Consider the following 14,935-nt stretch of genomic DNA (forward strand, 5'->3'; position numbering starts at 1 on the left):
GTACTCTACCTACTTCCTGGTACCAAAGGTGGACGAAACACTAAGACCCATCCTGGACCTAAGGTTCCTAAACAAGTACATAAAGACACAAAAGTTCAAGATGAGGTCCCTACAAGAGGTCATTTCTCAGATAAGAGAAGGAGACTTCATGGCCACCATAGACCTCAAAGATGCGAACCTGCACATCCCAATGAACAGGCAGCACAAGCATCTATTGGGATTTACCATCAACAAAGATCACTACCAGTTCACAGCCCTAGCATTCAGACTAAAATCCGCACCAAGGGTCTTCACAAAGTGCCTCGCAGCAGTGGCAGCGCACCTAAGGAGGAAAGGGATACATGTATACCCTTACCTGGACGACTAGCTAATAAAGGCAAGTTCACACAGGACATGCAAAGAACACGCACAGCGCGTGACCAGTACACTGGCGGACCTGGGATTCTCCATTCACTGGGGGAAATCCTCAATGGAACCAGAGCAAGCAAAAGTCTTCCTAGGAGCAGAGATCAACACCATACAGAGCAGGGTGTTCCCCAGCGACAAGACAATGACCCTGCTGAAGGAGACTCGCCTCTACCAGAAGGGGCGAGCTCTGACAGTGAGGACAGTGAGCAAGATCATGGGCATGATGGCCTCCTGCATACATCTGGTCCCAAATGTACGGCTCCACATAAGACTATTCCAGGAATGGGTGCAAAAAAAATGGTCACAAGCTACAGGAAGTTGGGAAGATCTAGTGGTTGTAACACACGCAGTGCAGGAGGAGATGTAGTGGTGGAACAAGGAGAACATAACGGAAGGGAAGCCTCTGACACCACCGACCCCAACGGTGACCATCACCACAGACTCATCCCAGAAGGGATGGGGAGCTCACATGAGCAAGCTCGGGGTGAGGGGTCTGTGGACTTCAGCAGATGCGGTCAAACACATCAACTACCTGGAACTAAAGACAGTGTTCCTCGCCCTGAAGGCCTTCCAGACAAAAATGTACAACCAGAGAGTGTTGATCCAGACAGACAACACGACAATGATGTTATACATCAACAAGCAGGGAGGAACTCAATCAGCCCCGCTATCAAACCTAGCACAGGAGATATGGAGATGGGCCATCCCACTAAAAATAGACCTGCTAGCCATACACCTACTAGGGAAGGACAATGTGGAAGCAGACTGGCTCAGCAGACAGACATCTGCCTCCCACGAGTGAGAGCTCAATACACAGGAAAAGCAAAGGCTATTCAGATGGTGGGGAGCACCGACAATAGACCTATTTGCAACACGCCAGAATGCAAAATGCCAAAACTTCGCAACCAGTGGAAGGGTCCCTGGGGAATGCCCTATGGATAAGCTGGTTGAAAACATTTGCTTACGCTTTTCCCCCCCGATACCTCTGATACACAGAGTACTCAACAAGTGCAGAACCAGCAACATGACTCTGATCCTGGTGGCACCGCAGTGGGCCAGGCAGACCTAGTACTCACAGATAATGGAAATGGCACAGGGTGCACCCCACAAGTTCGGGAAAAGGAAAGACTTGCTCTCCATGCAAAACAGAGAAGTACTACACCCACAGAGCCTCAGCCTAGCAGCGTGGCTCCTGAAGACATAGAGTTTGCACATCTGAAGTTACCTGAAAGCACCCTGCGGGTACTATGAGAGGCAAGGAGACCTAGCACACGAAGGTGCTATGTGGCAAAATGGAAAAGGTTTACACAATGGTGCAGCAAGAAAAAGCTACACCAGAAGATGACAAGAGAATCAACGGTGCCAAGATATCTCGCGCACCTACTGAGGGCAAAACTAAGTTAATCCTCACTAAGAGTACACCTAGCTGCGATAGTAGCATACACAAGAGGAGAAACAGGGAAGAGCTTCTTTACTTCACAGATAGTAAAAAGATTCCTGGAAGGGACAGAGAGGATTGCACCACCAAAGAGGATGCCACCACTGCCATGGAACCTCAATTTAGTCCTAACAGAGCTCATGAAAGCGCCCTTTGAACCCATTCTTAAGGCCACCCTACAGATGCTAACAATGAAAACAGCCTTCTTGGTGGCGATCACCTCGCTGTGCAGGGTGAGCGAACTACGGGCGCTAACGCTACAAGAACCCTACATCCAACTACACAATGATAGGGTGGAAATGAGAACTGACTCTTATTTTATGCCGAAGGTGGTGTGAAGGTTCCACATCAACCAGACAGTATAAATACCAAGTTTCTTTCAGAAACCGACCACAAGTGCAGAGAGGGCACTGCACACTCTGGACGCTAGAAGCGCAGTAATGCACTACATGGAAAGAACAAAGGAACACAGGCAGACAAAACCGTTCTTTGTGTCCTTCGCAAGCAGTTTCATGGGTAGACCAGTAACAATGGGAACCATTGCAAGATGGATCGCACAAACTATACAATTCTTCCACAAACCGGCAGACCAGGAACTAGCAGAGGGGCCACGGGCCCACTCTTTTCCAGGGACAATGGGGCAACAATAGCCTTCCTTGCTAACACACCCATTCAAGACATATGCCTGGCGGCAACATGTGCTTCAGTCCACACGTTCACTAAGCACTACTGTGTGGATCTAGAAATGATCAAGGAAGCACAGGTGGGACAGAAAGTGCTTCAACATATATTCAACAACCAACGCTCATCTTCCACCCAGCCGCCACAAACATAACAAACCGCTACAAAGTCTATGCACAGCATAGTGAATCCAGAAAGATTCACACTGCAAAACAAATAGTTTCTTATCTGCCGGTGTAGATTTGCAGCTTGAAGACCTTTCTGGATTCACTAGCGAACCCACCCACCTTTGCCAGAAAAATGAGGCTGGAGAAGCAGGTGGTAATACAAGCACAATGCAGATACAGACACCTTGAAAGACAAAGCGGATAAATCTCTTACTGGAGAAGAAATACTGAACATTGCCAAAGGATTAGCAAACAGAACACAAAAACAAGAAAAAAGAATCCAAAGATGGCGCCCAAAGGGTGGGAGCTTCCGCAGGAAGCGTGCCGACGTCACAGGAAGTACACTAAAGGTGGGACATAAACACCCACCCGGGAGACGAAAAAGAAAGAAAAGACTACGATTCCGGACCCAACCACTAGACCGCGGAATAATGCACAGCATAGTGAATCCAGAAAGATCTTCAAGCTGCAAAACTACACAGTCAGGTAAACTATTCGTTTTTCTGTGAAAAGTTTTTAAGTGTGGAGTTTGAAAGCCTAAAGAAATTCTTTAAAATTACACTGTTTAACAAAAACGATTTTACTTACCTGTTTGCAGGAAATGTCCCAGAGTAGTATCCAGACATACTACTCCGAGTAAGAAAAGTAATCCAAAAAGTAACTTACCTAGTATTTTACTAAAAATCCCATTCAAGTCTATGTACTGTATTTACAAATCATTGCATTTCTCTGAAACAAATCTGTAAGATAAACCAAAGTACATTTACTATTACAATCCAAACTGTTTACAAACTGCATTACTACTGTAAAGTATTTATTGTGTACCTGTGCCAGACTTGCTTGGTTCTAGAAAATAAAATAGCTAACAGAATATTTTTTATACAAAAACAATTGGCCTGAAGTTCAGTCTTTTACTGTGTGAATTCATGTGCTGACTGAGTCTGTACAACAAATGCTTAACACTGTCCTCTGATAATGCCTTACTGCTCAACCACACTACCACAAATAGAGTAATGTTCTATCTAACTGTACCTCTGCCAACCTTTAAGGTTCCACTGGACTCTGTGCACACTATACCTCACTTTGGTATAGTATATACAGAGCCCAATTGTATTGAAACTGGTTACACTGATTTTCCATTATGAATATTTTTGGGAAATACTAGCATGCATCAACACTTTACTAAATGATGCTGCAAAGAATCGGTACCTGAACTTTTATAGTAGCTTAACAAAATGTTTTTTTTCCTGCTTTCATCTTTTTTATGAACATTTTATTTTGAAAGAAAGGAATCGTCAATCTTGCTTTCAAGCTTCTGCATATATTTGCACCAAATCACAGAGCATTTCTGGAAGCATTATACATAACTTTATATGGCTAAACTTTGAAAACGTGTGAACACATTTTTATACTGGAACCACTGTCAGTTGTGCTGTCAGAGCTTACAAAATGGACTTGGATTGCTCATCGTAATAATAAAGGCTTTCAATTACTGAACCATAATTACAAGTTTAAACAGCATTAGCATATGGGCAGAAATATTACCTTAACTATAGACGGTGCCCTTCCCTGATCCATAATGTGGTACTGCAAACTGGCAACCAAAGGGTTTGTGCTGCCGGTGTTTGGGCCTTGTACCAAGAACAAAATACACTTGAAAATGTATTGCCCGTGACCCCAAACAATATGTCCTGGGCGGCTGGCTATATGAATTCCACATCCCTGTTGGGGGCCCAATGGCTAGTGAAACCGTGAACATGAGTAGCAAAAATAGTTGCAGAGAGGCTACTTCTAAATCTTCTGCAGAGAAAGATTTGGTTACTTGGGTCAACAGGGCAAGCAAGTGTTTCTCAATTTAAGTTTCTAATCCAGACCTTAAACTCCCAATAAGTTAAAACTGATGCACCCAGAAAGCTTAGGGATGTGTTCTGAATGCAGAAATGAGGGTGCCCACTTGATTGACATTGCATGGTCATGCATCAAGATTCAGCTGTATTGTTGCCAGTTTGGGAACTCCATGCCATGGCTTATATGTGTATCCCAAAAGATCACTTATGTTGACTGCTTTATTAATGAGAAATCTCCTCTGCAACAACAATAATTGGCAATTTATGGAATTGCCTTTATTGGTAACCAAATAGCACTAAACTAGTCCAAAGGAACAAATATGAGGGTGGACTGTCTACCGGGTGTGTATAAATTCAGTGTAAAGACTCATACTTTGACATTAGCCTCTAGTAGCAAAACCAGAGACATGTGTTCAGCACTTCAATCACCTCTACAGACTGCTACTGATTTATTTAAGCAGATGAAGAGGGTATGGTGTATTATTTTACTTGGATGCCGCTTAATGCATGAAAGGAAGTAAGTGTTGTATAGCGGTTGCAGAATGTGTAGAAAACTGTATTGTTTAATTTGTGTGTACGTGGTACACTATATTTGTATGGTATGGTTTTTATTACTCGAAGGCTTTACATTTGACCTCATTCAAAACATCACCATGTGTAGTATATAGTCCTTTGTTTGACGTCAGTTTGCCTTTTTTTTCTTTCTCATCTGATGGACTACTAGCCGCAGATTCCTTAACGTAGAATTATCCCCAGGCGTGAGACTGGATCCGTTTTTTTTTTTTTGCCACAGCATACCTGCGCGCTTGGAAAACAGCACCACGTGACTCCACCCTGACGACGTACGGGTCCATGACAACTGCTAGGACACAGGTCCCACCCTGGCGCACCTACGTCAGTTTGTTCTTTTTTCGGGTGCAACGCTGATCTGATTTGTGTCCTGGCCTGTTTTCAGGCCTTCTTTTCTTTTTCACGCTTTGGCGTTCTGGAACAGTGTGCGAATCCCTTCGGGCTTCAAGACTTGCACCTCTTGTGTACGTCCCATGTCTGCGACAGACCCTCACCCGATTTGCATGTGGTGCCTGGGCGAGCACCACGACTCGATGGATTGCGACGCATGTCAGCACCTTAAGCCTAAGTTGCGGCGGGAGCGCCGGATGAAGTTGCTGTCGGCCCGCTTGTCCAGGTCGGTGTCGTCCCAGTGTCCGTCCCCTACATCTGAGGCCAGGAACCATCGGTTCTGTCTGCGACACCATCCCTCGCCACGGCCCTTAGGGCGTTGTTCGTCAACTGGTAGGTCCTTCAGTTTGTCTCCGAAGCCCTGTCCTCCTTCAGCGGTGAGCGCCAGTTCGCCTCAGGATGCGCGCCCCTGCCTGTTGCCTTCCTACCTGCCGTTTCCTGGCGTTGGGGCGACTAGGGCCCAAATGACTGCATACGCTCTGCGGGCTTCATTGGCCCCTCCTCCACCTCCTGAGACATCCTTCGATCCCTTGCCTCGCGCGGGGACTTCTACGGAGACGCCAGCGGCTCCAGCGCCGAAGGTTTCAGCTTCAGGTCGTAGGAGGGTGGTGTCGTCGAGGTGTAGTCCTTTGGGGCTCTCCTCGACACAAATCCCTACTGGGTTCCCTCTGGTGTTGTATGAGATCTCTGGGACTCAGGGCTTGGCCTGAATCCCCCTCGGTCCCCTGAGCAGGTGGCTGCCTCACCAGTGGCCGAGACGGCGCCTTTTCAGCACCACTCCTTGGCCGTACCGGTTTAGACCCTGCCCCATTCTCCTAGGGAGCACGTGGTGGCAGAGGTCGACTGGGTACCGCAAATGCCCATTCAGGAGGCGATCCCTGCTGATCATGCACCCGTGGCGGACTCCATGGAGCCATGCTGGTGTCTGGTTCTTGATTAGTCTCCTGGGGTTCCTCTCCAGAGGTCTGTCACCTTCCCTGGAGAGAGGGCGCTGCATAGTTGCCTTTTCACCGGCATCTTCCAGGGAGGGCTCCTCGCTGTCCCCACGGCCTAAATTCTTGAACCCTTCTTTGCGTGGCTCGCGGCTGACTCTTCCACCAACCTCCTCCCCCTCTGTGGCCCCTCAGGTTCCCCACTCATCTGTGGATTCCCCACTATTCCGAGGCTAGCCCCTTCCACCTGTACTTGGGGACAGACTGCTCAGTCTGCAGCCGTCGCCCACGAACGATTTACTTTCTCCTCCGCAACACCCTACTGAGGCTAGTGTTGCCTTTGTTCGGGCTATTTCCGCAGCCACTAGCATTCTGCGGATGGGTGAACCTGTTGCTCCATTTCCTACGGATAACCTTTTGTAAGTTCTCCACCAGGGCTCTGGTGGACGGGAGCTGTTCCTTCCTTTTGAATGTCGCTCCATAATTCCCTTTTGGGGTGCCTCCTGCCACGGGTGATCCGGTGCCTCAGCCGCTCCTGCATCGCCATCGTCCGGCTCAGCACGACCCTGTCTGCCTTTCCTTCTACTCAAGGTTCTCTTCTACGGATGGCTTTTCTGTCCTTGCCTGAGGTGGTGGTCCCTCCGTCTCGTGAGGCCAGGTGACTGCGCTCAACACTCCATGTGCATTGGCTAGGGCTACTTCCAGCCTGTGGGACTCTGTGGAGCCCCTTCTTTCTCATGTCTCCCATGAGGGTGCCAGTGCTGATTTGCAGCACCATGTGTTGGATGGTAGGGAGTTGGCCACGCTTATTCTTCGTGTGGCTTTGGATGTTGCCGATGTTCTTGGCCGTGCTAGAGCCACTTCTCCGTCGCCATGCTTGGCTGCAAGATGCTGTTTTTCCCGAAAATAGTAGGGAGCATCTGGTTGACCTGCCCTTTGATGTGGTCCTTCTGTTTAATACTCATGCGGACTCCTCCATTTAGCGTCTTCTTGTGGGGCTCCGTCCTCCTCCTCCTCCTCCGTAGGCTGGTTTGTTGATTCTCTTGGTTGGAGGGGTTATCCCACTTGCTTAGAATCTGGTGTTTGGAGTCAGTTACACTTTCTATGTTTGCTCTGCCCTCTGGATCCCTTGGCTGGCCCCTCTCCTTAGTTGGCTGCTGGTTCAGCCCCTTTTTTTTTCAAGAGTACTTTATGGCTGATTACTAAGCAGTTTGTGGTTTCTGCTGCAGGTTTTGTTCTCTGAAGCGGGATTTTCTTCCCTAAGAGTGGTTCCCATAATTTCTTTGGGACGAGTTGTACCCTAAGTGGGGTACTTGTAGCTATTGTATAGCTATGTTTTATGCTTGGAGGGTTTGGTGGGTTCTTCACCTTTCCTGGTGTTGCTGTATTCCGCTGGTGCAGCTTCTTGGTCTTGCCTGGGCTTGCCAGCTAAGGCGTTGTACTGCAGTAATTTTGCCCTTTGTACGCTGTTAAGCTTGGTCCCCTGTCTTGTGTTCTAGAAGGGATAATTTCCTGTGTTAACGGCTTGGCCCGTCCTACTTGTTTCTCCTCTTATGTTCCGGTTATTCGCACTTCTGCTTGGATCCATTCTGTCCGGAGCGGTCTCCTTCCAGGAGTCGTTCAGGATTTTTTCTGGCTTTGCCTTTGTTTTGAGCCCGGCGTAGTCTGGGCGTTCAGTTTGGTTGCGTTTGTCAGCGGTCAGGTGCGCCGGCCTGCTCTTCTGGCCTGCAGCCGGGGGCCTTGGCCCTGGCGCTCCTGCTTCTTTTTCTGCTGGAGCCTTGTGAGACTACGTGTTTCTTTTCGCAACTGCCCTTATTGACTGAGGCGCCGTTCTGTCTGGTCTGTCTACTTCAGGCTGTAATAGGTTTGGCTGTCCTCTTCACTGTATGTGTTTTCTGGTGGAGGCCTTTGTCTTCTTTTCTACCTCTTCTCCTTGGAGTCTTGGAGTAGTTCTTCTTCCCCAGTACTCATCTGCGCTTCCCCAGTACTCCTCTTGGGCTTCTGGCTGTGGTCTCTGGTACCTTGACTGGGCTTGGGGTGCACAATCCCTCCTCCCCCCACCCCTTCCCTCTTGGGCTGCCTCGCCTGTCTTCATAATGCATCCCCTGTGAGGTCCGTGTTCCTCCGAGATTGCGAGGTCTCTTCTGCTTGGGAGAGACTTCCCTGTCCCTGTGACTCACCCCCTATTGTGGCACTCTGTTTGTTCAGGCTAGGGAGGTCCTATTGCAGACCCTCCTTCCCCTTGGGTATGGCTAGGGTATCTATTCTACGTTAAGGAAGCTGCGGCTAGTAGTCTTTCAGATGTACGAGTTACTTACCTTCAGTAACGGTGTATCTGGTAGAGACGATTCTAGCTGCAGAGGCCTTCACAGCCCACCCTTCCTCCCTTTTCTGGAGGACCCTTCTTTGGTCTTCTGCACTCGCCTGCCTGCGGGTGGTTGTCTCCTGCGAGTGTCTTTTTTTACTCCCTCCCTAGGGGGATGCTAGTCTTGTTGTTTGCTCCATTCCTTCCTTTCTGGTGACTGTTTGATGATTTCATGGGTACTTCTGCAACCCTGCACCCTGGGCTACAGTGTGGGGTTTGCTCGTGTCCTTCTTTCTTTGCTTGCATTTCTGACTCCTTTGCAGTCCTTGGGGTTGAGATCCCTTGGCCGGGTCCCGGCCTTAGCTCTTTTAGGAGATTTCTCTCCCTGCTGGTTGTCTGGGGATGAATTGTTGTTGCTCTTTCGTTCTGGCCTTGGTGCCCTTCTCTGTTCTGGGTGGCGGTTGCAGACTTCTTCGTCTGCTGTGCAATTTTTCATATGCTTTCTGCCCCGGGGAGGCTATTTTAATTGTGTGCAGGCTTGCTTTGCAGTAGCTGTGCACTGTTCTTTTGTTCCAGGACTTTTGGTGCATTGTACCTGGCACTATTCTGGAAGGTGCTGTTCCTCACCATTCGTTTCTTCCCTTTCTGTTTAGCTGATTTTTTCGCGCACTGTTTCCGTATTCTCACAGTTTTTGTTTGTAATGGCTCTGCGTTGTCGCGGAAAAGTTCTCAGAAGAGAACTGACGTAGGCGCGCCGGGGTGGGACGTATGTATCCTTGCTGACGTCATGGTCACGGACGACGTCAGGGCGGAGTCACGTGGTGCCATACCCCTGGCACGCAGGGATGCTGTGGCAAAAAATTTCCCGGATCAAGTCTCACGCCTGGGGATAAGTCTACGTTAAGGAATCTGCGGCTAGAATCTTCTCTACCAGATACACCGAAGGTAAGTAACTGGTACATTTGCACCTTCAGCAAATTGCTGTACATCTACAGGATTGTAAGAGTGAAGCATTTTGGGATTCTGTCTTGTGCAACAGTTAGTGGTGGTCTGTTGGAACTAATTTGCAGCATTTTTGGAATATGGAGACTGGCATGCTTGGAGTGCAGGAATGCACATTTTGAGACAAGGCAACCTGTTTATTGTAGTTAATTTCTTGAGACCGCATCTTTCAGGAGTATATTCAGTCCCCTTAAACCGCTATATTTTTCTTTTCCTTGTTCACTTCGCATGTGGCTACAATAGCACTAGTCTTCATTCTTCAGCTAAAAATAAGGTCACATTTAGGTGATTAAAGTCATGGAGTACAAGCCTAGAAGCACTTTGCTCGACAATTGCTTTTAAGCAGTAAACAGTGATATGTTTATTATGCTTTGGTCATTGAGATGGTTTCTTATGCTCTTACTTTCGAGTTTGCTCTTATTTTGTGGTTGACTGACAGGCATGCAATTTTAGACTGGGATGCTACCTAATAATTTTTTCTGAGGCCTTTTCTAACGCATTTATTGTTTGTTCCAGCTGGCGGGAAGTAGACATTAGACCTCACAGTGGCGATCTGGAAGAAGAGCATGAAGAGGTAATGCTGTTTATCTTGGTTGTGAAATTTTTAATATTTTTACAAACCGATAACAGAAGAGTCTTGTTAAGAGCCAGAGTTGAGGCAACCATTTTGAAGCACTTAATTTCAATTACGATCCCATGTTGTTCAGTGATAGCTTGAGAGAATGCTGCTTATTTTTCTTTTAATCTTTCCAATGTGCTTTGTTGCCCCTTCACCTACATAACGTCTGTTTTCTAGTTTTTGCACTAAAATATTAAGAGCACTGCAAATGGGAAAAAAAAATACTCTTGGAATCCTTTAGTATCCATGACACTTATTCTTCAGGGAATCGCTATTGATAATCATGGCACTGAATTGTCCTACCCAATCTTGGATCCTGGAGCACTTCAAAGAACATATAATTTGTTTCCCAATCGGAAAGCCATATGTTAAAGTATAATAATTTAAAAGGCTATGATGGCCAATTCCATTTATTTCCATTAATCATCTTTCTTCAGTCTCACACTTTTGAGACCGGAGACCTTCAGTTTTTTAGACTGCACTTTGGCTCCCATGCACATGGAGAATTGGTGCGCATAACGACTCAGCTGGAAACATTTTTATCATGATTATTAAGAAAGATATTGAGGGGAAAACGAGTAGGGCGAAACGATTTATTTCCAGAGCTTTTGTGAAGCTAAGCATGACTGAGGGCCTTGTGTAAACGAGAGCTGCAATGCTCAATTTCCGTCTAAAGGTGACCGCCTCTCTCTGTTATGGGGTTCTTAAACTGCCTCATCTGCTGTGATTTTTTTTTTTTTTGTGATTTTGTTTTTGTTTTACAATGATCTAGCTGATATGGGGGTCGCTTTATTTCTATAAATACAGTACATTTATATTACTAGGTGATTTTAACCTTTGGCTGGAGTTTGAGACGGTCGAAGTGTACCCATTAAGCTCTTTAACCTTCAGACCCATGGTAAGGATAAAACATTAATCTCTTGCTCTTGGTTGAATGGAGACAGCCTAAAGACATCTATCGTGAAGGCTCACCAGAGGATATAAAGTCCACAGTTCTGCAATTTGGTCATGCAGTTATCATGACTTTAGACTCATTAGTGCATAGGAAACCTACATTTCCTAAGAGAATTATTTCTGTGCCATTTTACTCTCCAGAATTGACTGTTTCTAAATGTGACTGCAAAGTACTATAACGGAGCTGACAGGAGGACTATTGATTTTAGGCAAAACAGCTGTATCTCGCTGAACTGAAGCTGTAGAAGGCCTCCTGTAAGTCTGCAAACCATCCAGTTCACCGATAACCACTCATGAGAAGGGTTCAAGGTTTAAACCATCATGTGCTGCTGCCTAAGTTTTCATTAGTCCATTTTCACCCTCTTTAAAGGCGAAAATATATAATATTCATGACTGTTTGATGAAATGTGGCTCCCCATCACCTTCGGTGGCAGCTAAGCCCACAGTAAGATGGTGAAATCTTGATAAGCCTTCCCAAGGCTTGCACACTAGCCTTCCCAGCTTTGAGTTTAGAAGAGGTTATCCCTTACATGGGCATGATTCAATTTGGCTCCATTGTTTGACCCTTATCCTGCATGGATGTTTCATTTGGTAAGAGAGCTAGTAGCCCTTCACTTTATGCAATTGTGCAGTTACTCCCTTATATCAATAACTTCTGCAGACATGGAAGGAAGCACTGGTAGTTTCCTACTAAAAAGCCTACAGATGATGCCAAGGTGTCTCTCCTACCATTTCTAGGCCAGATGATTGAAAAAGGGATGAATACCCAGCTATCTTCCTGCATTCAGTTCAAAAGCCTTTTTTGTACATTTTTCAAACTGTGATCAGACAGTTAGACAGCACCAAGGCAGCTGTGCTAGTTGTCATTAATGACATTCACATGAGGTTAGACAGCCATCGTTGGGATTTTATTAGATCCAACTTCTGCCTTTTGATACCATTTTGCTTAACTCACTCTCTGAAAAGCTCAGCACTAAGATGGCTTTCATTGTTTGGAGTAATAGATCCCAATCAAGGTTTCTGAAGCGGTTTACGATTAGTGCCAAGATGCTAAGCTTTGGAGTCCCTCAAGGCTCAACCTTTAGTCCAACTCTCTAATATGTACATGACACTTATACCTGCGCTCCTCATCCTGATGGGGTGCCATTGCATTTACTTCAATCTAATTTGCAGCTCTGGGTCTCATTGATTACAATGTTTATTAACCGACACTAACGAATCGGTCAACATTTTACATTATGTTAAAAAAAAATGTATATATCATGTATACCTGTGGGTGTCTTGGCGCTTGCTGAGCGTTAGCATGCTCATATTGGAGCCATTAGTTGTTGAACTGGCACCTTAATCTCCTTCCTGTTTGAGAGAAGGGGGAAATGACTCTTTGATGTGGAGGTAGTGTTCCAGGCATTGCTGGTGACAAAACTCCTTCCTCCTCAGTTCACTTTCTTGAATCTGGCAGTGGCGATAGTTCTGTCTGTAGCCGAAAGCAGACATCGGTTAGGAGTGTACCACTTAAGGTCCAATAAGCATTCAGGACTTGCTTGATACAGGGCCTTGCAAGCCACACAAAATGCCTGGAATTTAATTTGCTTGGGAACTGGGAGCCAGTGAAGCTCTCAAATTCTTGAGATGATCCAATGACATTTTGGGAGATTCAAAATCAAACTGGCTGCTGCATTTTGGACCAATTTGAGCTTTCTAATCAGTTTTCCCTGTATATTCATTTACAGTCAATTGCAGTGGTCGAATTTTGAGAGGACTAATACTGTAATCACGATTTTCCTGGTCTTACAGGGAATGAAAGGGAGGGTTTCCCATATCCTAAGGGTATGAAAGGAGGATGAAACTACCTTAGATACTTGTGCTCCAAATTTAAGCTCATCAAGAATGAAGCCCAGGTTTTTGGCTTTTGTCACAGGTAAAGGTGGCGGACCTAGAATTTCAGGCCACCAATCTGGGGTCCATACATGGAGGTTTCCGAACAGGATTACCTCTGTTTTGCCAGAGCTAAGTTTTAAACAATGCTCACTCATCCATGAACCAAAGATACATATGCAGTCATGATGGACCTGAATAATCTTTATCATCTACTAACTGGGTGTCATCCGCATAGGAGGTGTGGTTCAGGTTGAAGCTTTTGATAAGGAATGCTAGTTCTGAGACATAAATGTTAAACAGGTTTGGGCTCAAGGAAGAGCATCACAGTCAGTCAGTTTGTCCTCTCTGAGAGGAAGGACGAGAGAAGGGAAAGGGCCTTATCGACTCCAATGGCATTCAAGCGGTGGACCAGCAGCTTATGGTCCACTGTACCGAATGCAGCAGATAAGTCCAGCAAAATAAGAGCAGCTGAACCCCCATTGTCCAATGCGGTTCTTATTTCTTCTGTAGTTTTGATTAGGGCTTTTTTTGTGCTGTGATCTGCTCTAAAACCAAACTGAATGGGGTCTAACTGATGGTTAGTGGGGTGTGATTTCTTTTCTTTATTTTGCCCGAGTTCTGTAATACCTTTTCCAAATACCTAGGGCAAAACAACTTCTAGGAGCTTTTCCCAACCCTGATCATATTTTTCGGCCCACCTGCTGTCTCTTTCTGCACAGACACCAACTAGGTAGCTCTTGTGCTTAATAACTCTCTCATTCAGAGGGTAATAAAGAACTGAGTAAGCCTACAAATCCTAAATCTGCTGCTCTTTTCATTAGAGGCTCCTAGAACCTCCGTTATCTCAGATGCAACAACTGCAGTAAAGACTGCAATATTAACAGCAGAGGTGTAAGTCCAGAGGAAAAGGCCAATATGGGCATGGCAGAAGTTACTGGTACAAGTCTAGCAGCAGACTAGCATTGACTTCTTGCGTCATTGTAGGAGACTAACATTACCAGAGTAAAGTTTGCCAATCGTCCGGATAATTACCTTTTTTTCTCCTTTTGTTTTTCTTGATAAAAGAGCTTGACAATGGCATTTTGCCAGATGATGAAAATCTTCATATAGCTATATCAGGATGCTGCAGCCTCAGTATCACAAGATTATCTTTAGCATTTCCAGTTGATGGGCTATAGCATGTAGTCTATGCAAAATCTGCAATCGGCGTTGGACACCCTAAATGCAAAAGTGTATCCTTCGGTGGAAAGGCTCTTTTCTATCCTTCAGAACTGTCGCAGTCTTCTGAAAACAGTCCACCTAATGGCAAGACAGATTTCTGGGTTCAATGGCATCATGCAAATTCTGGATTGCACATGCCCCTCTTTATCTGAGACTATTGCAGTAGTGCCTAGAAGATTAATAGTGCAAATACATAGACAGATGTGTGGAGAGACTCTCCCTGTCTCTTTTCATGCCCAGTCTCTTTATTGATGGTCCTGCCATTGATCATCTTGGTAACATATATATACTTCATCAGAATATGCAACTCCTTTAATAGTAAGCAAAGCTTTTCTGGCTGATTGAAGTGCACATATGAAATTTCTGTAGATTCAAGGGACATGGTCCTACCAGGAAGGTTCCTATCACATTAAAGCTCCAAAGTTAATTCATTCTGCCTTAAAGACTAAATCTGTATCCTATAGGATATTGAACATCCCTAACGAGAGCTTATGGGCCTTCTAAAAGTAGCGCAAAGTCCATT

The 14,935-nt window shown here is 45.8% G+C and overlaps 1 protein-coding gene across 1 annotated transcript in view; it reads left to right on the forward strand.

Annotated features, from left to right (window-relative positions):
• The window catches only part of KANSL1 (KAT8 regulatory NSL complex subunit 1), a 430,493-nt gene that overhangs the window by 296,418 nt on the left and 119,140 nt on the right, over positions 1-14,935 (forward strand). Inside the window, exon 11 of the mRNA XM_086919827.1 lies at positions 10,257-10,314. Within this exon, the coding sequence (XP_086775953.1) occupies positions 10,257-10,314 (58 nt within the window). The remainder of the gene's footprint in view (positions 1-10,256; positions 10,315-14,935) is intronic.

This window comes from Lissotriton vulgaris, chromosome 5 (assembly GCF_964263255.1).
Source record: "Lissotriton vulgaris chromosome 5, aLisVul1.2, whole genome shotgun sequence".
Taxonomy (NCBI): domain Eukaryota; kingdom Metazoa; phylum Chordata; class Amphibia; order Caudata; family Salamandridae; genus Lissotriton; species Lissotriton vulgaris.